This window comes from Rhinichthys klamathensis, unplaced genomic scaffold (assembly GCF_029890125.1).
Source record: "Rhinichthys klamathensis goyatoka isolate OS25496 unplaced genomic scaffold, OSU_Roscu_1.1 h1tg000069l_1, whole genome shotgun sequence".
NCBI lineage: Eukaryota > Metazoa > Chordata > Actinopteri > Cypriniformes > Leuciscidae > Rhinichthys > Rhinichthys klamathensis.
The window spans coordinates 1,158,784-1,184,827 of NW_026606612.1; the positions used below are offsets into that span (position 1 = coordinate 1,158,784).

Consider the following 26,044-nt stretch of genomic DNA (forward strand, 5'->3'; position numbering starts at 1 on the left):
TATCGGTATTTTCAAATTTACAAATAAAAATGTGTTAAATAATTGTTATCAGAATTGTATTATAATGAAGTTGTTTGGTAAAGTAGTCAACCATACATTATTATTATTATTTTTTAATATATATTTTATTTTACATTTTTTTACGTAGTGTACAAATTTAAGAATACAAGGAAAACCAGACAATACAACCAAAAAAAAAAAAAAAAAAGAAAAAAAAAGCGGGGTTGGATTTAGGGCCGGCTCTAGCCCTTTGGTTGCCCTAGGCGAGATTGAGTTTTGCGCGCCCCCCCAGTACAAATACATTTTATCTGAGCATCTAACTTGAAGTAGATAAATTACAATTACAATTTCTACCACCATTATTACTAATCTAATGGGCTGCTACAAGGCTAAGGGGGTTTAAGAAAATTTTGTGCATTTTAATTTTCTCTCTGTTAAATTTGCACACTGAATATGGGTTAGAGCTTTTATTTTGAACTCTCAAAGTGCACCAGATTGATGAATTTAACACCTGTCCTTTGGAAGTCTCTGCCTCTTGAACTTAGGGAAGCCCAGTCTTATGCCATTTTTAAAGGTCAACTTAAGACATACTTTTTTAAACTTGCATTCACTTGTTGATGTTTTTTTTAACAATTGCCCATTGTTTAGGCCTATACAGCGCTTTGAGAAGCTGCTTTTAAAGGCGCTTTATAAAATAAAATACTGCATAATAATAGTTATAATATTAATCCCATGACAGTAATAGGCTATTCTTTTTCTAGGCTATTCCTAAGATCTATTCCTTTATTTTTATTATTGCATTTGTTTTACAATATATGGCTAGTAATAGCCATATATTGTAAAACAAATGCAATAATAAAAATAAAGGAAACTTATAGCCTAATAAGTTTTGTACACATGTCTGACTATAGGCCTACTTGAAAGCTAGTTATAACCCAGCGCCACCAATTAAACAAAACAAAACGAATGGGCCGCCGATGTACGAGTTTTATGGGCCGTTCAGACAAAAAATAAATAAATATATAAAATTATTCAAGATGTATCGGCCCAAAAAGCACGTCGGCCCACCCGGAATCTCCCAGTAGTCCCGATGGCCAGTACATGCCTTTGCACAATACTAATTAAATTTATTTCGTTTGACAACTTAATGGCTGAGATGAGAAGACTTAGCTGCTACCTCTAAACTGGGCTTTCTTTTTATCTTGTTCCTTCTTCCCTGTACACAAGGGTTTTGACCGCTTCATTTTCGATCCACGCGCCAGCATTGCCTTGCCTAACCTAACGTAACGCAACGCAACTCCCCCCTCCCCCATTAGGAAATGATCGACAATAATCAAACATCAATTCAATCTAATAATCAAGTTGACAAGTAATTAAACGTGTGGCTGAGGGGCGCCTTATGATGATCATGTTTAATAAACATGTTTTATTTCGCTTGTCATTCTAATTCTATGATTTATGGGAAGTTGGCAAAGGGCGACACTAGAGGGCGCCTGCGCCCCTAACACATTTGCCGCCCTAGGCGATCGCCCAGGTCGCCTATAGCAATCGCCGGCCCTGGTTGGAATAACATAAACAAGACCTAATCATAGATGAATTATTACAGTGAGAACAATAATTATACACTATTCAGACTTGAGGAAACCCACGAAGGGCTGCCATACAGTTTGAAATTGGCGATAAGATTTGGACTCCAAGGAACGTATCCTCTCTAGTTGTATGAAATGAAAAAATTCACATAACCAAGCTTTGAATGATGTAGAGTTTGAAGATTTCCAGTTTAAATAGTGTTTTTTTTTTTTTCGCAAGAATCATACCCATCAATAGAGGTCGTTGCTGAGATCTTGGAAGAGTATTCAATGTTTCAGAGGATCCGAGAATTGCCAGACCATGGTCTGGCTTAACCTCCTTTTGAAAAACTTTTGAAAAAAAAAAAAAAAAATCAAATACAGCAGTCCAAAAGTTAAACAGTTTGTGACAAAACCAAAACATGTGTGACAAAGAACCCTCCTCTATTGTACATCTGTCGCAAACTGGAGAAATAGAATTGTATATTTTACTCAAATTCGTTTTGGAATAATACAATCTATTTACTTTAAACTGAATCAACCTGTGTCTCACATTTATTGAGCAATCTTGGATCTTATTGAGACTGTCATTCCAGGTTTCATCGGACACTTCTTCATCAAAATCCCTAGTCCAGGCTTCTTTTATATGATTGGTGTTCACAGGCAGTTGGAAAGAATTAACATAACGCGAAACCAGATGTCTAGACCTTGGATTTACCAAGAAAATTTGCTCAAATGTATTAATCTCTGGTTTGTCAATAAATTGTGGAATGACCGTTTGAACATAATGTCTCCCTTTTAGATATCGAAAAAAGTCGGACCTTGGGAGATTAAATACAGACTGCAATTGGTTAAAAGATGCAAATTTGCCATCTATATAAAGATCCCCAATAGACATCAGACCTTTACTTTTCCATTTAATAAAACCTCTGTCTAGCTGAGAGGGTTTAAACATGTGATTGTTAGCGATGGGTGTGAGGAAAGAGACGTCAGGTGATTTAAGATGCTTCCTTATTTGATTTAATATTCGTATTGAATTTTTAACTATTAAATTAGAACCAATTAGTTTTGTTGAGGGAGAGACTTTTGAGAAAAGTAAAACTGGGAGACAAGATGTTGTAATAGAAAATATCTCTATCCTAAGCCAAAGAGGATCAGCCACAGAGAAAGTTTCACTGGGGATTCCCCTCTGCCAATAAGATAAAGCCCTGGCATTTGCTGCCCAATAGTAATATTTAAATACTGGTAGCCCTAGGCCTCCCATCTGAGTGGGTTTTTGTAAGTGCGCTTTTGCTATTCGGGGAGTCTTGTAAGCCCAGATAAACAGTATGATAACTGAATCCAAAAGCTTGAAAAAAGATACAGGTATACAAGTAGGCACATTTTAAAAAAGGTAGAGGAACTGTGGTAAAGTGACCATTTTGATTGCATTAATTTTGCCAATCAGATAGCGGAAGGAGCCTCCATCACTCTATATTATCTTTTAATTTGTCAATCTTAGCCCAAAAGTTTAATTTAAATATTTGCTTGGAGTTCTTACCACAATGCCAAGATATGTAAAGTGGTCTTCGACTGTTTTGAAAGGCGAGGGACCAACCTGGCTGGAATTTGTGTGTCTAGCAAGTGACACTCACTTTTGGACCAGTTAATAGTATACCCGGAGATTTTACCGAAAGCATTGATATAATCAAGCAAATAGGGAACTGATTTGGCTGGATCAGAAAGATATATTATTAGATCATCAGCATATAGACTAACCAAAGCTTCATCCTTTCCCATCTTTATTCCATGTATATGTGGGTGGCTTCTAATCCCTACTGCTAGCGGTTCCAGCGCAATATCAAAAAGAAGAGGGGAAAGAAGATCTCCTAACTCCTCGATGCAACTCAAAAGGGTTCGATTTGTTAGAGTTTGTCAGAATGCATGAACGAGGATAACACAGTCTCATCCCAAGACATCATATGACTGACGCTTTTGACCATACGTCAACATCCGACGTTTTAGGGTACCCTTTAACGTCAGTTAGATGACGATCCTAGGGCGTCATCTAACTGACGCTTTACCTTTAGCGTCAGTTAGATGACGCGGGTAGGTTTAGGTCTGGGGTAGGGTTAGGATTAGATAGCGTCATCTAACTGACGTTAAAGGGTACCCTAAAACGTCGGATGTTGACGTATGGTCAAAAGCGTCAGTCATATGATAAATATAGAATTTTTACCCACTTGATAAAACGATTCCCAGCCCCAAAATGCTCAAGCGCTTTTAGCATGAATGGCCACTCTATTTGATCAAACGCCTTTTGGGGATCTAGTGAGATGATTGCTCCTGAGGCTTCCTTACCACACTCCTTATAAAGAATATTAAGAAGGAGACACACATTGTAAAAGGATAAACGACCTGGTATAAACCCAGTCTGGTCTGGGTGTACTATTGTTGAGATATGCTTTCCAAGTCTGTTTGCTAACACTTTTGTTATCACCTTCTGATCAAAGTTAAGAAGCGATGTAGGTCTATAATTGGCCGGGTCCGTGTCGTCTTTTCCTTTCTTTAATAGAACACAAATATTGGCCTCATATAATGAATTGGGGAGTCTGCCATTTTCATATGAATCATTGATCATTCTCAATAAGTAAGGGGCTAGTTTTAAAGAGAAGGCTTTATAAAATTCACATCCAAAGCCGTCTGGACCTGGTGCTTTGCCCGACGGAAAAGACTTGATGGCCTCTAAGATGTCTGCTTCAAAAAATGTGAGTTCTAGATCTTCATTTACAACTTTATCTAACTGGGGAAGATTAAGACTATCAAAAAAAGATGCATAATCCTCTTGACTGACATTGCATTTTGAGGAATACAGATCAGAGTAAAAATCCCTAAAGGATTCATTAATTTCTTCTGGATTGGTTACAATTTCAGCTGTGTTTGACTTAATTTGATGAATTGTTTGCTTTGCTTGCTCACCCCTTAACTGTCTCGCTTGTCACCCAATTCAAAGTGTCTTCGTTTCAATTTAAGTAAGATATTCTCAATTATTTTGCCCAGGATCGAATTATATTCATATTTTAAATTCAGTATCTTATTATAATCTTGTTGTAATCCGGAGATTCTATATGCCTGTTCTAATGTTGTGAGTAAATTTTCAATTCTCAAAAGCCTGCTATTGCTATTTTTCTTGCTAGCAGTTTCAAAAGCAATAATATGGCCCCTTATGACTGCCTTAAGAGTATCCCATAAAATTGAATCAGAGACTTGGCCATTGTCATTATTCATAAAGAAATCATCCAGTTTAGTGTAAATGTAGATTTCAAAAGCTGGGTCTTTAAGTAGGTAAGGGTTGAATCGCCAATGTTAACTTTGTTGTGGCAAGATTTTATTAATCTGAAGTGAGACGGGGCTATGGTCTGATATCAGCATGCTATGGTACTGTGTACCAGTGATTCTGTGTATCAGTTCAGAAGTAACCAAAAAAACGGTCAATCCTAGAGTAAGATTTATGAACCTGCGAGTAGAATGAGTACTCCCTTTCTGTTGGGTGTTGCAACCTCCAAATATCTACCGTGTTCCTTTCCTCAATCAATCTATTGAGGATCTGTACTGAGGTTATACTAGGAGGTGGCTTTGAAGATGATCGGTCTAAAAGCGGATCTAAATAACAATTGAAGTCACCGCCGATAATGACATTTACACACCCAGATGGTATTAGATCAAAAACCTTTTTAAATAATTGAGGGTCATCAATATTAGGACCATATATATTTAACATTGTGATGTGCAAAGAACTAAGTTGTCCTGAAATCATGACATATCTGCCATGAGAGTCAGAAGTCATCGAATCAAGCTGAAATGAAATACCCTTACGAAGTAAAATTGCTACCCCCCTGACCTTACTGCTGAAAGGAGCCTGATATACCTGAGATATCAAATTTCCCCCGTAAGTTTATGTTCTTGTCCCACAGCTATATGTGTTTCCTGTAGAAATAAGATGTCTGCTTTTAAGGACTTGAGATAGGTAAACTTTGCCTCTTTTAATGGGGTGGCCAAGCCCTTCCAAGATGCCAAAAGTTAAGGTAGGATTTCCTCTATTAGTTTTATCGTTCCCTTTCATTTGACTTTTATAACACAAAGTAAAAACACAGTAACATTCCCCCAACCAAAAAAAAAAAAAAACTTAAGCTTCGAACTTTAAGCCCCCCCCCCCCATCCCAAGCCCCAGTCCCTCAAATGACTTCCCCAAACGAAGCATTATGGTTCCCCTTAGTGACTAGAGCATGCGATGTTTGAAGCAAAGTATTAAATTACACTAACACTCACAACTAAACTAAGTAAAATGAGCTATTAAAAAGAAAGGAATGTAAAACAAAAAATGCAACTCCACAACCAAATCTTATCTAGAAATGATAATATGCACTTACAGTCTCTATACAAACTCCATAGCACTGCACATCAACATATATTCTTGATCCGTCCCAGCGACCCGCCTCAGTTCTTTGTCGATGTATAGCTTTGCGTCCGTGGGAGATGTAAACATTCCAGTATTTCCATTATAGGTGATGCAAAGCTTGGCGGGGAAGCGCAGAGTATGACGCACATTAAGCTCTCTCAACATTTGCATCGCATTACTGAAGCTCCGGCGTTGTTCCATTACCTCAGCCGTGTAATCCGGAAAAAACAGCACCCTACTCCCCTGGTATTCAAGCTGACGTCCCTGCCGAAGGCGATGCGCTCTTTGTCTTGAAAGTAATGGATTCGTGCGATTATTGCGCGTGACTTGGCTCCATCAGGGGGCTTTGGCTGCGGTACTCGGTGTGCAGAAGTTGCTTGATCAGCTCTGGCCTTCCTTTTTCAGCACCTTCTGGAATACCGATAATTCTGATGTTATTACGGTGTGATCGGCCCTCAAGATCGTTAAGCTTGGACTTAAGCATCTTGTTCTCTTTACTTAAGTTATCCATGGAAGTTTCCAGAGAGAGGATATGAGTTTCATGATCACTGGCCTGCTCCTCTACCATCTCAACTCTCCCACTTAACTCTAGTTGCGCCGTTTGTATGGTTCGAAGAGTTGCTTCTAGTTTATCAAATCTCTTATCAAAGGCACTGATGATCTTTTCCGAAATCTTCTCCATCATCCGCGACATGTCTTTTTCTTCCAGCGTGAGGCCTGCCGTTTGGTCAGCCATCGCCATGTTGTCAGAAACATCAGGTTGCGGCTGAGAGGGTTTAATGCCCTGGGGCTGCTTTTTTGACGGCATCGACAAAGCTTAAGGTTCAAGTGTAGTGCTATGGTTGTCAAGCTAGACTTTTAGCCCATTTAAAAGTAGATTAGAGACATTTAGATTGCAATTTTATCGATTTGGCTGTGGAGGAGATGGCAAACACGTCTACCTCCTACGTTGTTCCACAGCGCCCCCATACATTATTTTTTAGTGGCAACATGGCAACCCTACAATTCCAGCCAATATTGCAGAAACTTACCCACATTTTATAGGCGGGTAGTTTATTCAAAACTCTCAGATTCGGGCATATTTTTCAAAAGTTTACATACGTCAATGATAGGCTAAATTATTTTTTTCCCACTTAGTGAAGTGGCAACATGCCACGCACCTCCCACTTCTTTTGTCATAAGATCCCTCCTTTTAGGCTATTTGAAACAGTCAGATACCGGCATATTTTGCATAGGCTACTAGACGTTACAAACCCTATATATATATATATATATACACACTGGGTTAAAGCAATAAAAAATATTTTGACTGTAAATTTTTCCTCGGCCAAACCCCATTCCACAGCCTGTCACACACCCAGTTTAAGAGCAGTTTTTCTTCTTTGTAATTGGAAGTGTAGTGAGTGGCTACATGCTTTACCTTCACAAATGAAATACTCAAGGGACATTTGCATATAAAGAAAGGACATTTTGAACTGCATTTCTGACTCTTTGTGATGTAGTCATACAAATAATTAACCATTTGCATAACTTTAACAAAAGTTTTTATTTCTCAAATAATAAAAGCCAACAAAGCTATTGCCTCAGAGTGAGCTAATTTCACAAACTATATATAATATAATATCTGTTTTTAACCTAGCCATTATACCCTGGACATAATAATAATAATAATAATAATAAATTCAGTTTTAACCTGAGCATTATAATAAGAAATTATAACGCATGTAACTCAACCTGTTAACAAACTAATAACACCAGCATCAGAAAAAGTGCATTTATGGTAGGGATAGGCATTTCAAGCAAAAATAATATTCGATGACCGCTGGGAATTATTCGGTTATTATTCGAAAATTGCACCCCTACGCCATATGCTCACCGGTAAAATGCGTTCTTTCAAATTTCGCTCCGACATAAGATTTCTCTGTACTGTAGGCCTACTATAGCCTAAGTGTTGTAGCCATTAAAGAAAATGCATTTAGTTGAATATGTGTTTAAATAATATAATGTTATTTTTTAATTTCATCTATGTTGATTATATGAAAAGTGAACAGCATGAGTAAGATAGGATCATTAGATGTGCAATATATCGGGAGGCATATGGAGTGGGTCAGACATGATTTTGACCACTTCATTAAGTTTTGTTTTGTATAAAGCCTTTCGTTAAAGTGAATTTCCTTTTGTAAACTGTATCTTAATTTTAATCGATGTTTCATCAACCAATTGCCTGGAATTAATAAATGAGAAGCAAATATAGCAAACAATATAATCAGGACATGGAGGCGGCGGCGCGAGCATTTATGTTGCTCGTCTGGAGCACGTCTCATAAACGATCCGAAACTCAGCATATAGGACTTCACAGGCATGAGAAATACTGTATATCTAGGCTATAGAAAGCTTGAAATGTCTACTTTTAAACAAAACAATTCAAAACGAAAAGAAACAGACTACTCTCTTATGTAGCTAATCCGTATAAAATGTGCATTTCTCTCTGTAGGCGCGTTCACTACATTTGGACATTTTTGTGTAATTCTTTTTATTAAATGTGTAGAATACTTTCCAAACCGTTACATATGGCCATAGTATTATAAATGCTGTGTTCAGTGAGGCACACTCGCAAGGTCTCTCGCTTTCTCCCTCTCTGCCGTGCGCGCGCTATGTATGTTATGCGCGCAGTATGTTCTGTCTCGCATGCGCGCTCTAGATTCCGGGAGATTTGAACTAATTTGCGGGCATCAGGGAGACGCTATTAATATGCGGGAGACTCCCGGAACTTCCAGGAGACAGACAATTTGAGGAAGTGGTGGGGGAAGTGACGTATGCCGTAAAGCAGTCGAATTTTGTAGTTCTTTTTGTGCCCCGGTTACTACCCGAAACCCGAAGTTACAAAAAAGCGATACAGACCACGTCAGGCTATGGCAGACGTGTCATTTAACCTATTGTAAGTCGATGTACCATCACAAGGGTCTTGGAAATAGATTATGAAGGTTGAAAAACTACATAGTGTTACTTTAAAATAAAGTGAACATGGAGCAGTTTTTCCGTGAGCGGGAATGAGAAACCTGGAGTGGAGTGATTACAGAACGCTTAGAGTGGAGAGAGGAATGTGTTTTTGCTCCACTCCAGGCTTTGATCACACTCCCCTCAGCAGGGTGAATACAACTCGTCTTTCCTTAATTTGACCTATTCAAACTAAAATTAAGACATTTATAACACTGAGAAATGAAATTATTGAGCCCATTTACGGCCTTAAAATTATGACATTAAGGACAGGCGGGACCCCTGCAATTAATGGAAATCCTTCAGCGACAGAGAACTTTAATCCCAGTATATACACAGAGAGAGAGAGAGACACAAAAATACAAAATATTTATATTTACAAAAAAAAACATACTTTTATTCAATTATAATAAAACCAGGGGCAGTTTCTTTATTAGAGCGATTGGGCGACGCACCACCAAAGTGCAAAAAGGACTTTTTCAATCACATTCGCATTCAACCACAGAGTTACGCTTTAATCCTTAAACATTATTACATAAACATGTTTAAACATGTCAGTACACTTCTCATGGGAAGAGTTCAGTAGGCAACTTGTGCACATTTAAAAAAAAAACATTGATTCTTATTCTAATGTTTGTCTAAAAATAATTATAATTCATGTCATTGATTTTGATATTGACTGTACTGACGCAGCTTTATGAGAACAGTTTTGCAGAACTGTTTTATAGATTAAATTATATAATAATTGATTATCTTTACAACGGAACTGAATAGAATCATTTTCCTTTTATCACTGTAAAGCTGCTTTGAAACTGTAGATTTGAAAATCCTGCTTCCCCCTATTGTTGAATCACGGAAGCTACACCAGTTACTTTTACCAAGAGATTTTTATTTATTATGTATCATATCAGACAGAGAGAAACACAGGCATATAAGAACAAGGCTTCATTCCAGATTTCTCTGTTCCCCATTTCTCATCCCATCATGCCTTTATGTTTCTCTGCGGTGGTACAGTAAGATTGAGCTTATATACATCACGAGACTTTCAACTGCCCTGTAAGGTAACAAAACATGTTGCTTGAACTTAAAATGAAACATATATGTCATACATACGCATGGTACAATCCACTTTCCACATTAAGAAACTATTCTTGGTGTATACATTTGCATCAGTTGAAACATTCCTTTCCTTGGAAAGAACATGCCAACTGAAGTATCATCATCAGTGGAACATCTCTGCTCAGTGAACATGTTACATTGCACACACACCTCTAAGCAAAATATAGCTCTACCAACTCTCTGCTCAGCACACATGTACAAACATACTCTGTCTTCACAAAATACATTATGAAATTATTATGAAAATTAATAAAGAAAAATAACCATTAAACCGTATTTTTAAGTCTTCAGAAACAATCTTTATTATAAAGCGTTATATAAGCAAAGATGATATAAGGTCATACATTTCTTTAAGAAAGTTATTTTAAGCAAATGCATTCTAGATCACATTCTAATCAATATAATTTGTATGTATGACTTTAAAAACACCCAAATGTCTTCATTCAAAAGTAGCCAAAATTATGCCTGTTCATTGTTGGCTTATGTCATTTTGGGTTTCTGTTCAAAAGGGATGGGCACACTAGCAGGTTAAACTGCCTTGCAGAAACCAGGTTAAATAAAATGAGACAGTGATATGCATCTCAATGGGACCATGCTTAAAACATTAGCAACTGCCCTTTCTATAAAACTATCCCAGCCAGAGGCCACACCGGTTACAGAGCCAATGTCTGCTATCACAGTCAAGTCAAACCCTGGGGCTCTATTTTAACGATTCTAAGCGCATAGTCTAAAGCGCACGGCGGAAGTGCACTTAGGTCCGAATCCACTTTTGCTAGTTAACTGATGGGAAAAATGGTCGGCGCCGGGTCTACAAGGGTTGTCCCTGTTCTCTTAATGAGTAATGGGTGTGTTTTGGGCGTAACGTGCAAAAAAACAATCAGTGTCATTTCCCATTCCCTTTAAAAGCCAGTTGCGCTCGCGCCATGGCGGATTCGCTTTTTACATGGCGGAATTTGCAAGCGGAAAGACTGAACTTGCTCCAGAGAGGAAACGGATCTGCTTGTGCGCGAAGGTAAAGCTCGCAAGCAGACCATCCACGGAACAAGCCGGATTCCACCATATCTTTATGTACACACTAATATTCTTTTACATTGTAATCCTTTTATTTTTAATATTTGGCATGTTTGTGTGCTGCTGCGCATCCCTGTGTGTGTAATCATGAAGGAATTATGCTTAGGGCACCAAAATGGCTACTAGCAGCACTGATTGTGCCGGGTGTATGATAGGGCCCCTGGTTGTTTTTCCTTTTCTGGACAGTCCTCATGTCTGACACTTCACATTTATTGAACATTTTAACAGTGATAAATGGACACTTTGATTTTACCAGTTTGAAATGTCAATAAAAAAAAGATAAAAACGCATATTATAAAGAGAGCATTCACAATACTGTACAACAACTGTTTATTGTGATATTTTTAAAAGAATTGACTAGGCGGAACCTAAAAAATACTGCTATAATTATGATGCTGATGCTATAAAGAGGCTTGTGACCATTCTGTGACATTGAAGTTTTGGCATGAGGAAAGCATTCTTGCCTGTTTACCAAAAGTCACAAGGAAAAACAGTAAAATCAAAGATGCAACACTGACAACAGCCATATAAAGGCTGTAATCCATATAAAAATTGTTGTAGAATTTTAGTATTTCACATGGAAATGATGGACAGATTATAATGTGTGAAAAATTATAAGAGCATCCGATTATAAGAGTATAAGAAATTGTAAGAAATTTTTGCGGTTAGAGATTTTTGCCTCTAGTTTGGTTTGGAACAAACAATACGAGTTACAAGAAACATTTGCTGGAAAAGCCAGTTACGTAGTTTCCTAATGTTTTGTTAATGAACAGGAAATACAACATGATTAGCAACAAAACATTTTTTTTTATCACACCCTTTGTTTCTAAAGACAAGTGACTCATCCAAGACTGTTCTCAATGCACAGTACTTAATAATATACACAGACACACACACAATATACACAGACTCTGGTAATGTTGTGTATTGGCAATATTAAAAATAGATACCACTGGTGATATATGCTTTTTCACGCTGAATAGTTTGCTAAATATTTGCTTTTTGTCTGTTTTTAAACTAAATTTCTTGCAGGAAAATTTGATATGAAAAACAGAAATGCTTGTATGCAAGTAATATGATATTTATATGATTATTTATCTATGTGTTACAGTGTTCTCGAGTTTACAAGAGTCGTTTTCCAAAATTCCTCCGCGTGAACATTTTGAACATTCGTTTGTTCTCATTACTGTAATGTTACATACTCACAGCAGTGTGTCAGCGTATGCATTGGCCGTAGCAATTCAGCAGCAGCAGCATATCAGATCTATTCCGCCAAGACCATATATAACATTGTCCTATCCATTACCATGCTGAAAATCTGTTGTCATGATAGAAAGTTCATTGTTGCTTTTGAGGGTCATCCAAGGGCATATCAGGAATGTTTCAGGCATAATCCAGACCCTTGCCTATAACAATTCAGTTTATTTGTTTATAAAGCACTATTAAAACAACAGAGTATTGACTAATGTGCTGTACAATAATAAAATTCACCATATAAAAAATAGCCAAAGGGACAGACAAAAACAGCAAGAAACAAACAAAATACAGCAACTCAGACTAGAAAGGAAGATGCGCCTTCAAACATCATTTAAAAATATTTAAAGTTGGGCCCAGTCTAATGTGAAGCGGTAGATTATTACAACACTTCAGTGCAACTGCTGTGAATGCCTGATCAAGCTTTACAGAGAACGTATCACTTTCTCAAAGTCACCAAAAGAGAAAGAAATGGCTTTACTTTCTCCATTAATCGTATATGAAAGTGTTTTTGCGAACACATTAGATATGAAATTCGAATACATTTTATGGGGAAAATTTTTACTTCGGAAACATTAACTTTAGTCAAGGGTGTTGAAGTACATATTTCCACGTGAATAAAGTATAGTAAAGTAAAGAATAAAAATTTTCAGTTTGCCATAATTGGTCAAAAACAGACAATACAACGTATAAGCAGGCTACTGTCAAAATGTGCCGTCATATACCATGAAACAAAGCTATTATTTTGATACAGTTGTTAATCAAGTTTGTCAACAAACTCTTAACTGAACTCTCATTGGTCCATTCTTCTTCAGAAGAAAAACGGTCTCCCTTTAAATGCCACCTCACCTGTCTGCTGTGCTCTGTTAGAGGTGACCATTTAACGGATGACATTAACTTTCCTCGAAAAGCTTGCTATACGGAGTAACCTGGATTGCCTTTTTCACCCAATCTTTAAAAAGTAAGTAGACATTTCTTTTCAGTTGTTCTCTGTATCCATGTGATAAAAAATACAAACTTTATTATGTAAGTGTGCACTTTTTTTGTAAAGGAGTGTAGAAAATATTATGTTTTATTAAATATATAAAAACTTGGTAAATATAACTGCATTTGTTTGGTGTTTATTCAGCTCTTGATACTTTTTGAAATTGTGACATCAAGATCACCAGCCCTGTGGATTTATTCTCTCTATTTAATGTTGCATTAAGAAATGGGTTTGATTTTGATTTTGTTCATGATTGTATGCTTAATTTTTTTTAGGCGTATTGCTAAAAGAAGATAGCAATGGAGTGGAGGATTATTGTACCTGTTCTTCTGTGTCTAATTGGTAAGAACCTAGTAGTGATACTTGTTCCAAATCATTCTGTATCATTGCACTTGATTTAAAAAAGTCATGGCTTATCAGAATCCATAATGTTAAATAAAATCATTAAAAACACAACAAAGGTTAGTGAAAAAGAAAGTGACATCTAAAAAGTGATTTTCACAACACAGATTTATCTTTAGCCTGATGTGACAGCTTCATATCATAATTACAAGTACTGTATATTTACTCTCAAATTAGAATGCACTTCCGGTGCAAATAGGCTTGGTTGGTGATGGATAGTGATCTATAGCAGTTTACCATTAATGTCCAAAATCAAGTAATATAGTAACTTTTTTCTCTAAAGAGAGAATTTTTAATATATATATATATATATATATATATATATATATATATATATATATATATATATATATATATATATTGCTTTCTTACCAGTCTGCATTTGTCAGCCCAACTATCCGCATGCTAAATTATGATGATACATCTTCAGCATTAATTATGAGACACTTTTGTTGAACTTTGTCCCATTTTAATTTGACCCAAAGCAGCAACACCTGCAACATCAGTTACGAGTCAAACTGCAACTCCAGTTACGAATCAAACTGTATCTCCAGTTACGAATCAAACTGCAACTCCACTTATGAATCAAACTGCAACTCCAGTTATGAATCAAACTGCAACTCCAGTTATGAATCAAACTGCAACTCCAGTTATGAATCAAACTGCAACTCCAGTTACGAATCAAACTGCATCTCCAGTTACGAATCAAACTGCATCTCCAGTTACGAATCAAACTGCATCTCCAGTTACGAATCAAACTGCAACTCCAGTTACGAATCAAACTGCATCTCCAGTTATGAATCAAACTGCATCTCCAGTTATGAATCAAACTGAAACTCCATTTACGAATCAAACTGCAACATCAGTTACAAATCAAACTGCAACTCCAGTTACGAATCAAACTGCAACTCCAGTTACGAATCAAACTGCAACTCCAGTTACGAATCAAACTGCAACTCCAGTTATGAATCAAACTGCATCTCCAGTTATGAATCAAACTGCAACTCCAGTTACGAATCAAACTGAAACTCCAGTTACGAATCAAACTGCAACTCCAGTTACGACAGTCTCTGCACCTGCTAAAGTTGCACAGATTAATTTAGGCTTCAGTATGGATCAAGAGTTCAAGGACATCTACTCCGATCTCAGTAACACTGAGACCAAAGAGCTGTCAAATAGCATCATTAATGAGGTAATATTTTTCTCCTATGAGGCATGGATGTTGATTGCAATAGTAGACTCTGATAATTTTGTGTATTGGCAATATTAAAAATAGATATACTATATGCTTTTACACGCTGAATGGTTTCCTAAATACTTGCTTATTGTCTGTTTTTAAACTAAATTGCTTGCAGGGAAATTTGATCCGAAAAACAGAAATGCTTGTATGCAAGTAATATGATATTTATATGATTATTTATCTATGTGTTACAGTGTTCTCGAGTTTACAAAAGGCGGTTCCCAAAATTCTACCGCATGTTTATTCGGAAGTTCAGGTAACAGCACATTCATTTGTAGTCATTACCAAATACCCTGTTATTACCATAGATGGATATGAATTGTTTGATTAGTGATTGGTTTCCCGACTGGTTTAGTTTATCAGTTTGTAAGTCAAGTGACCATTTGATCGTTCCATTTGATCTTTCAGTTGATTGTTAGTTAATTATCTGACTGTGTTTCAACATGGTTGATCTCCACAGCAAGGGCTCCGTTGTGGTTGATTCTGTCCTCGAGTTTGACTCCACAAATGGCACTAGTCCTAATGTGACAGATGTGAAAGACACCCTTGTTACGGCTGTCACGAATGGAAATTTCAACTTCACAATTAATAACTCATCCATCAATACTACTGATATCCCAGAAACCAGTGGTCAGTGTATTTACAGATTAATTTTTTTTCCTGTTAGATACTTGTCTGTTAGATAGTGAACCCTTTAAATGTAGGACATAGACATAATCATACTTGTTTGATGATAAACACACACACACACACACACACACATACATTTTATGAGATACTTTTGTTGAACTTTGTCCCATTTTTATTTTATCCAAAGCAACAACACCTGCAACAACTCCAAATACGAATCAAACTGCATCTCCAGTTACGAATCAAACTGCCACTCCAGTTACGAATCAAACTGCATCTCCAGTTACGAATCAAACTGCATCTCCAGTTACGAATCAAACTGCATCTCCAGTTACGAATCAAACTGCATCTCCAGTTACGAATCAAACTGCATCTCCAGTTACGAATCAAACTGCATCTCCAGTTACGAATCAAACTGCATCTCCAGTTACGAATCAAACTGCATCTCCAGTTACAAATCAAACTGCATCTCCAGTTACGAGTCAAACTGCAACTCCAGTTACGACAGTCTCTGCACCTGCTAAAGTTGCACAGATTAATTTAGGCTTCAGGATTGATCAAGAGTTCAAGGACATCTACTCCGATCTCAGTAACACTGAGACCAAAGAGCTGTCAAATAGCATCATCAATGAGGTAATATTTTTCTCCTATGAGGCATGGATGTTGATTGCAATAGTAGACTCTGATAATGTTGTGTATTGGCAATATAAAAAATAGATATACTAGTGATATATGCTTTTACACGCTGAATGGTTTCCTAAATACTTGCTATTGTCTGTTTTTAAACTAAATTTCTTGCAGGGAAATTTGATCTGAAAAACAGAAATGCTTGTATGCAAGTAATATGATATTTATATGATTATTTATCTATGTGTTACAGTGTTCTCGAGTTTACAAAAGGCGGTTCCCAAAATTCTACCGCATGTTTATTCTGAAGTTCAGGTAACAGCACATTCATTTGTAGTCATTACCAAACACCCTGATATTAACATAGATGGATATATCCATGATTTGTTTGATTAGTGATTGGTTTCCCGACTGGTTTAGTTTATCAGTTTGTAAGTCAAGTGACCATTTGATTGTTCCATTTGATCTTTCAGTTGTTTGTTAGTTAATTATCTGACTGTGTTTTAACATGGTTGATCTCCACAGCAAGGGCTCCGTTGTGGTTGATTCTGTCCTCGAGTTTGACTCCACAAATGGCACTAGTCCTAATGTGACAGATGTGAAAGACACCCTTGTTACGGCTGTCACGAATGGAAATTTCAACTTCACAATTAATAACTCATCCATCAATACTACTGATATCCCAGAAACCAGTGGTTAGTGTATTTACAGATTAATTTTTTTCCTGTTAGATACTTGTCTGTTAGATAGTGAACCCTTTAAATGTAGGACATAGACATAATCATACTTGTTTGATGATAAACACACACACACACACATACACATTTTATGAGATACTTTTGTTGAACTTTGTCCCATTTTTATTTTATCCAAAGCAACAACACCTGCAACAACTCCAAATACGAATCAAACTGCATCTCCAGTTACAAATCAAACTGCAACTCCAGTTAAAAATCAAACTGCATCTCCAGTTACGAATCAAACTGCATCTCCAGTTACGAATCAAACTGCATCTCCAGTTACGAATCAAACTGCATCTCCAGTTAGGAATCAAACTGCATCTCCAGTTACGAATCAAACTGCAACTCCAATTACGAATCAAACTGAAACTCCAGTTACGAATCAAACTGCATCTCCAGTTACGAATCAAACTGCATCTCTAGTTACAAATCAAACTGCATCTCCAGTTACGAATCAAACTGCATCTCCAGTTACGAATCAAACTGCATCTCCAGTTACGAATCAAACTGCATCTCTAGTTACAAATCAAACTGCATCTCCAGTTACGAATCAAACTGCATCTCCAGTTACGAATCAAACTGCATCTCCAGTTACAAATCAATCTGCAACTCCAGTTACAAATCAAACTGCATCTCCAGTTACAAATCAAACTGCATCTCCAGTTACGACAGTCTCTGCACCTGCTAAAGTTGCACAGATTAATTTAGGCTTCAGTATTGATCAAGAGTTCAAGGACATCTACTCCGATCTCAGTAACAATGAGACCAAAGAGCTGTTAAATAGCATCATCAATGAGGTAATATTTTTCTCCTATGAGGCATGGATGTTGATTGCAATAGTAGACTCTGATAATGTTGTGTATTGGCAATATTAAAAATAGATATACTAGTGATATATGCTTTTACACGCTGAATGGTTTCCTAAATACTTGCTTATTGTCTGTTTTTAAACTAAATTTCTTGCAGGGAAATTTGATCTGAAAAACAGAAATGCTTGTATGCAAGTAATATGATATTTATATGATTATTTATCTATGTGTTACAGTGTTCTCGAGTTTACAAAAGGCGGTTCCCAAAATTCTACCGCATGTTTATTCGGAAGTTCAGGTAACAGCACATTCATTTGTAGTCATTACCAAATACCCTGTTATTAACATAGATGGATATATCCATGATTTGTTTGATTAGTGATTGGTTTCCCGACTGGTTTAGTTTATCAGTTTGTAAGTCAAGTGACCATTTGATCGTTCCATTTGATCTTTCAGTTGATTGTTAGTTAATTATCTGACTGTGTTTCAACATGGTTGATCTCCACAGCAAGGGCTCCGTTGTGATTGATTCTGTCATCGAGTTTGACTCCACGAATGGCACTAGTCCTAATGTGACAGATGTGAAAGACACCCTTGTTACGGCTGTCACGAATGGAAATTTCAACTTCACAATTAATAACTCGTCCATCAATACTACTGATATCCCAGAAACCAGTGGTCAGTGTATTTACAGATTATTTTTTTTCCTGTTAGATACTTGTCCGTTACATAGTGAACCCTTTAAATGAAGGACATAGACATAATCATACTTGTTTGATGATAAACACACACACACACACACACACACACACACATACACATTTTATGAGATACTTTTGTTGAACTTTGTCCCATTTTTATTTCATCCAAAGCAACAACACCTGCAACAACTCCAAATACGAACCAAACTGCAACTCCAGTTACGAATCAAACTGCAACTCCAGTTACGAATCAAACTGCATCTCCAGTTACGAATCAAACTGCATCTCCAGTTACGACAGTCTCTGCTTCAAATCTTACAGACTACAATATAACCTTCAAACTGAACGACGACTTTAAACCGGACCTTTCAATTATAACATCTGATGCAGCCACAAAGCTGGCAAAAAACATCACCTCTGAGGTAATTGTCTCGTCCTTTAAATAATTGTACTATTTTAGTTTAAAAACAATTTGAACCTTTCTCTAGTTTTTCATTATAAAATTAAATCTCGTCTGAACTGTTTATTCATTTATTATAGCTTGATGGATTTTACAAAGGTTTTAAGAACTTCAAGCGCTCGTTGGTTTGGCGGTTCAGGTAAAATGTTATAAAATTCTAAATACAGTCAATGCTCAATGCAATTTTTATTTTTTTACATGTGTTTATTTATTGGTTGATTGAGTAGTTTAATGGTTAGTTGCTTATAAGTCATTGGTAAAGTTGTTGGATTACAGTTTTTCCATTTATTAATTTATGAACATTGTCCCCTCAGGTCTGGCTCTATTGTGGTAGATGGTCAACTTGGATTTAACAATACTCTTGCCAATAATCCTACTGTGTCAGAGCTGGCTTGGGGTCTTGCTGAAGCTGTTAGAAATGGAATAGTCAAATTATCAGTTGATCCAAAAACTATCACAGTTACAGATTCCTCTGGAGTCGCTGGTCAGTATATATTTATTTCTATGTTTTCATGTAATGATTTATACATAATGTCTCTAAAAATGTGACGGCTTTAGCAGCTCTAATAATATTCCTTGATAAATAATAAATAAGTAATTTACAACTTCTATACAGAACACATCAACCCATAAGAGAAATAAGTAACATGAGAATGAGAGGAGTATGAGTATGTGGGCTGTTGTGTTTACAGTCAGCAAAAGCAAACTGAATGGATGGATGGATGGATGAATGAATTATCATTAATGAATGAATTAATTAATTAATTATAATAAATGAATTATAATGAATGAATTAATGAATGAATGAATGAATGATTGATTGATTGATTGATTGATTGATTGATTGATGAAAATAATTAATTAATTAATGCATTCATTCATTCATTCATTCATTCATTCATTCATTCATTCATTCATTCATCCATTCATTCATTCATTCATTCAAGTCCATAAAGGGATTTTTAAGCTGTTTCCAAAGACTTTGTTTACTGGCTTAAATGAATCAATAATTAATGTGTGAATTATTAATAATAAATGGTTTTTTTCCTTTATTTATTTTTTACAGCTAACCGGTCTCCAGTCCTGGCTAGTATGCTCACAGCTTTGTGGATGACCCTAGCGTCGCTTCTTTTGTCAGCTGTGATGCACTAATCACAAAATCATGCTACGAAAACATGACTGTGACATCTCGGATATTTTTGGTCAGATCACAAAGCAAAACGTGTCAAGTTATGATCTATCTAGCTGTAACGTTTACTGGTCTTACTTGCCACATATAGAGTCTGGTGATACAAAAGGTATGTGTGAGTTATATTTTTTGTCCTGTGCTTTACAAAAAGCACATTTTTCCTCTAACACTGAGATGGAGAAATGAGGATCGGTTGAAGCCAAATCTGAACATTCCATACAAGTGCCAATGTATTAGTTAGATGGTACACATGTGCAATCTATGTATTTAATCTTTGGGTAATAGAAATTAAAAAATGTTCTGATAAATCTGAACATTCCTCTTTGCCACAGAAATGGCACAAGTGAAATGTAAATATTTAAAGGTATAATAATGTGATTATTATACTTCTTTTCAATAAAATATATCTTCCAATATATAAATTAGATGCTGAGTATTTATACAACAAAGGTACACATGAGCAATCTATGTATTTAATCTTTGAGTAAAAGAAATGAAAAAAATATTCTGATTAATAATCTGTATTATGTTGTATGAAAGTATGTTTAATAAAATGAAGGGTGAATCCTGTTTTTAATCTAATTTCATTGCTTCAACTATACTTTATGAACACATTTAAGGTTATTCAACTTCAACTTTGACTTGTGACAACAAGATAAACTGGGATCCAGGCTGTTCTCATTTTATCGAAATTACTTTTAAAAAACATCAGATCACCCACAATATTGTATAACAAATACATTAAAACAGGACATTTACTGTCCTGTAAATCTTTTATATTTATTTACAAAGATTTAAAACTCCTTAAATCTGAATACAAAGACCCCTATTTTAATTAATGCTAGCACAATCCCTACTGGTCGGTTGTCCCAGATTAAATACAGGCAACAAAAGACAAAACAAGATACATGTCAGAATGCCACAACTTTAATAACAAAGATAAATACAGATACAATACTCAAAATATAGTAGGCTAATATGAAATATCAACCACAATGTTAACAAAACATATACGTATTCAAAAATAATAAAGTGAAGCACCTTATTATATCTAAAACCAACAAAATAAACGTTTTTGACAAACTATTTAATTGCACAAATCCCTGATGACTTCTACTGATCATAACTAATATGACATTGTTTAGTTAATATTCATCACTTTACAATAATGTTTCATTTGTTAACATTAGTAGATTAACATTTATTAATCTTAGCGAATGTTAATCTCAACATTTAGATTTTGAAGGTCAAAAGTTGCATCTGTTAACTTTAGTTAATTAACTGTGAACTAACATAAACAATAATATTTTCATTATCTAACATTAATAAATGCTGTAAAAAATATAGGCTAATGTTAGTCAATGCATTAACTAATGTTAACAAATTAGACCTTATTGTGAAGTTATACCGTTAATATTAATACATTTTCAGATGGTAACTTGTGGTCTGCAGGTGGGATGAATATTTTAATAAATAATGAGATTATTATAGGGTCCTAAAACTTGTACGCACAGTACAATATGTGCCTAATATAATAGTCAACATTTGTCTAGTTTAACTAATACAATCAGCTTAAATATAAACATAGTGTCTTTCTATAGTGTTTTATCTCTTTTTTGAACTTTACAATTACAAAAACATCACAGTTTGAGCTAATAAAACCACGATGGCTGGAGATATAGACATTAGTGAACAGCATACCATCTGTGAAAAGGCACCAGAGGTGGTGTTTGTGTTCTCTGAAAAGGTAAGAAGTACAGAATGTAGTGTATATTATGTATTTAAAATTATTAAATAAAATACTTGAAACATTGCATTCAATACCGTTTGTACTTGCTGTGGATCTCATGGTAGTAGTTTGCATGGTTGCATTTGTGACAGCTGTGTTAGGAGTAACTATTTCCCCTGTAATATAAAATGTGCAGAGCACATTAAACTTTATTTGAAAGCTTACACCATTATGCTAATTTGTGTATTGTACTTGTGCACACTCACCTGCTTTGATAGTGTCCAGTGTGATGTTCAGAAGTATGCTCCCATTCATAGCATTCCCATAAAGAATAGATTCTACCTCAACTGAGCTTGGGACCATAGAAGAATTTTCAAAGATAAGAGACATGTCCACTTTAATGGAGCCATTCCTGTAAAAAAAAAAAAAAAAAGAAAGAAAAAAAAGCATTATTATAACCCCCCATGTCCTATAACAGTGTGCCCTGATTATTATCATAATTCTGGACATCTTTATGATGAATGTGAAAGACAACAGTTGTCATGCTTACGTGAATGATTCGACTCTGGATCGCTTGTATCCTCTGAGATAACTTGCCTTGTAAACTAAGTTTATCTGCATGCGATGAAAAATAATGTAATTTTATTATAAATAGAGTACAATGTGACATTTATCTTTTCCCATTTTTATATTAAAAAACATTACACAATGCTGTAAAATTAATATAGAATTTAACTTATACTACAGGGCTGTTGAATGCTTGATTCTGATTGGTTGAGAACGTTCTAATGTGTGCAATTGTTTTCAGGGAAACGCACGGCTAAAGTAGTTCCAGGCAGGTTTGATCGCATTACAGTTCCATATCACTGTGCGTAGTTAACTGTAAATGGAAAATAGGTTACAATTCATAACAAGAAAAAACATGCAGCCACATGCGCTTGATTTTCGATGTCTAACTTCACAATCAATGGACACATGCAGTTTAGTTTTAATTTTAGTCCTGCTGCATGGGTTTTCGTAATTATTCCAGATAATATAACAAATAAAAAATTATTGATAGGCCTACTTGTTAAAAAGGGCTTTGTGTTTCATTTATTAGGCTATCTACTGTCAATAATAAAAAAGAATGAACGAATTAATTAAAACGAATTGAATTAATTAATACATAATAATAATATTGACGCACATGTTTTTCTGTCTCAATATTGCAACATCTCTCTCTCTCTCTCTCTCTCTCTCTCTCTCTCTCTCTCTCTCTCTCTCTCTCTCTCTCTCTCTCTCTCTCTCTCTCTCTCTCTCTCTCTCTCTCTCTCTCTCTCTGCGCATGTGCGAGTGTGGGTGGAAGAGTGGAGCGTGTTGCTTGAGCGAGCGAAAGATACTGTTCTTTTTCAACTTTTCCTTTTCTTGTTTCCCCCCCCTTTTTTGTGTGTGTGTGGTTAATTTAGTTTTTTCTAGTAAAGTTTTTTTGTACTTTTCGCCGCTCGCGGCTTTGTCGCGTGACGGTATGGCATCAGACCCTGCACAGGTAAACCCTCACGTGTCGATGCGAAATGGGTGCAGGTGTGTGCCCGAGCTCGGCGTTAGCGTGGAGGATGTACTCGTGGTGGTGGGAGGATTGATCGGTTTTGAGAATATTCTCTCAGCATCACGAATGAACAAGGCGATCGTAGTGTTTTTAAAATCGGAGCAGTTAGTGAATCAGCTGACAGAGAGCGGGATCTGGATTAGTGAAAGTTTTGTGCCTGTGACTCCTTTAGCGGCTCCGGCCACTAAAGTAACAATTTCAAATATTCCACCTTTCATTTCAAATGACGCCATTACTAAGGAGTTAACTAGATATGGAAAAATTGCAAGTCCAGTTAGAATGATCCCGCTGGGATGTAAAAACGCGGCATTGAAACACGTTCTTTCTTTTAGGCGGCAGGTTTTAAAGGGTTAGTTCACCCAAAAATGATAATTAAGTCATTAATTACTCACCCCCATGCTGTACCAACCCCGTAAGACCTTCGTTCATCTTCGGAACACAAATGAAGATATTTTTGATTAAATCTGAGAGCTGAATCCTTGCTACAGTACATAGGCTTCCTAAGGGAGTGAAACTTGACGGCCCAGAAAGTCATTAAAGAAAATGTTTAAATATTCCATGTGCCTACAGTGGCTCAACTATAAGTTTATCAAGCGACGAGAATACTTTTTGTGCGGAAAACAAAACAAAAATAACGACTTTATTCGACTATTCCATTGCTTCCTTGTGGGCCTGAGACGAGAGTTCAAGAGATTTCCAGGACGCATGCGCGAGAACTGACCTTCTTCTCGTACAGCATGGGGAGTAATTAATGACTTAATTTTCATTTTTGGGTGAACTAACCCTTTAATGTTTCTCACTTCTCCTGAGCGCACGTTAGAGATCTCGTTCCGTGTGAGTCATGGAGCAAGTTCATATATGTTGTACGCTAGTACCGACAACCTTAAGTGTTTCGAATGTGGGAATTTAGGCCACAAACGTTTCTCTTGCCCTCACAAGAAAGAGGATAACGAACAGCGTTTGCCTGTCGATCCAACGGAGAGCGGATCGTCTAAAGATTACGAAAGTTCGGATATTGTGGAAAATACAACCACAGGAAAACAAGTGGCAGTGAAAAGGCCTGCTGAGCGAGTCATCGGGCACAATGAGGTGAGTGAAAGCGATGATGGTGAGGGTGATGGTGAGAAAGCTGGATGCAGTTATGCTGTGGCCAAACATTCAGTTCATGAAGTTGTGGTTAACAGTGAGAATGTGACTCAGACAGATGTACAAGCAGAGGAAGGCTCAGTAGATGAGTTGGATGGAATGTCTCAATGTACTGATGATAGCATGAAAGATGTTGATCAATGGTTGGAAGGAGTAGAGGGGTCAAAAGTGTTGAAAGAGGATTTGTATAATGTGGCTCAAATCAGTGAATTTCTTGACGAAACAAAGGGTAGAAAAGTTGAAGTAAGTGATTTTTTCCGGACTTGGAGAAGTTTATAACATCTGTTATGTGGGCAAGGAGACATAGTAATTATGAAGAGCTTTCACAGCAGAAGCATTTTAGATTAAAAAAACACATCACTGCAATCCGATAAAAAAGTAAAACAATAGGGAAAAAAGGGGGGGGGGGGGGGGGGGGGAATCTAACTAATCACTATGGCTAATACGTTTTCTTCTTGTCTGCTTTCTTTTTCTCTCTTCTTCTAATGGACACTTTACGGGTGGGATCCTTGAATGTTAATGGGATGAGGGATAGGATGAAAGCTGAAACTATCATAGAATTTATTAGGTTGAAAAATTTAGATGTGATTTTCCTGCAAGAAACTCATAGTGATGTGAATAATGAGGTTGACTGGCGACTGTGGTGGAGGAAGAGTGAGTGTGTTCTTACTCATGGGACTAACCTGAGTGCAGGAGCTGCAATTATTTTCTCTCCTAGCACTAAAGTAAGAATTCTGTCCAAAAAAGAAATTGAGCCAGGGCGGATATTGGCTGTTAGAGCTGAGATTAATGGTCTGTTTTTTGTGTTTGTTAATATATATGCACCTAATACTGGATCTGATAGGATAAATACTTTTAATACTTTGAAGTGTTTTTTAGAACAACAGCAGGTTAATGATTTGATCATTTTAGGAGGGGATTGGAACTGTACTCTTGATTCTTCTTTTGATAGAAATGGAGAAGAACCTCATTTTCTGTCATCTACTGTTTTAGCTAATATTTTTGAAACGTTTAACTTCACAGATAGTTGGAGAGAAAATAATCCATTGATTAGACAATATACTTGGGTAAAGGTGAATGAGGGGAGAATTTCAGCGGCACGTTTAGATAGATTGTATGTATCAAACAATATGAAAAACAGAGTTGTACATACAGCTATTGTCCCCACATATTTTTCTGATCACAAGCTTATTACAGTTGACTGCACTTTGATACATAGAAGAAATAGGAATTCATATTGGCATTTTAATGTAAAGTTACTGCAAGACAAGTTTTTTTGTGAATCTTTCAAGTATTTTTGGGAAACTTGGAAAAGTGAAAAAAGTAGATATGAAAATGTAATTCTTTGGTGGGA

At 36.2% G+C, this 26,044-nt stretch overlaps 3 protein-coding genes across 3 annotated transcripts in view; 2 read left to right on the plus strand and 1 right to left on the minus strand.

Annotated features, from left to right (window-relative positions):
* Positions 1–14,667: 14,667 nt before the first annotated feature.
* On the plus strand, positions 14,668–17,055 carry LOC130084905 (uncharacterized). The gene is made up of 7 exons (XM_056250432.1): positions 14,668–15,026; positions 15,269–15,330; positions 15,535–15,747; positions 15,892–16,034; positions 16,084–16,337; positions 16,585–16,646; positions 16,857–17,055. Exons 1-7 carry the CDS (start codon positions 14,799–14,801, stop codon positions 17,029–17,031), a joined length of 1,137 nt encoding a protein of 378 aa, XP_056106407.1. The 5' UTR covers positions 14,668–14,798; the 3' UTR covers positions 17,032–17,055.
* Positions 17,056–17,159: 104 nt separating this feature from the next.
* Positions 17,160–20,389, plus strand: LOC130084906 (uncharacterized). The gene is made up of 9 exons (XM_056250433.1): positions 17,160–17,172; positions 17,687–17,868; positions 18,117–18,178; positions 18,389–18,589; positions 18,753–18,847; positions 18,903–19,003; positions 19,122–19,180; positions 19,356–19,525; positions 20,108–20,389. Exons 1-9 carry the CDS (start codon positions 17,160–17,162, stop codon positions 20,191–20,193), a joined length of 969 nt encoding a protein of 322 aa, XP_056106408.1. The 3' UTR covers positions 20,194–20,389.
* Positions 20,390–21,419: 1,030 nt separating this feature from the next.
* The window catches only part of muc13a (mucin 13a, cell surface associated), a 52,210-nt gene continuing 47,585 nt past the window's right edge, over positions 21,420–26,044 (minus strand). The window contains exons 10-13 of the mRNA XM_056250434.1: positions 22,510–22,574; positions 22,226–22,371; positions 22,055–22,135; positions 21,420–21,969 (exon numbers count right to left, since the gene is read on the minus strand). Of these exons, the coding sequence (XP_056106409.1) occupies positions 21,860–21,969; positions 22,055–22,135; positions 22,226–22,371; positions 22,510–22,574 (402 nt within the window). The 3' untranslated portion in view covers positions 21,420–21,859. The remainder of the gene's footprint in view (positions 21,970–22,054; positions 22,136–22,225; positions 22,372–22,509; positions 22,575–26,044) is intronic.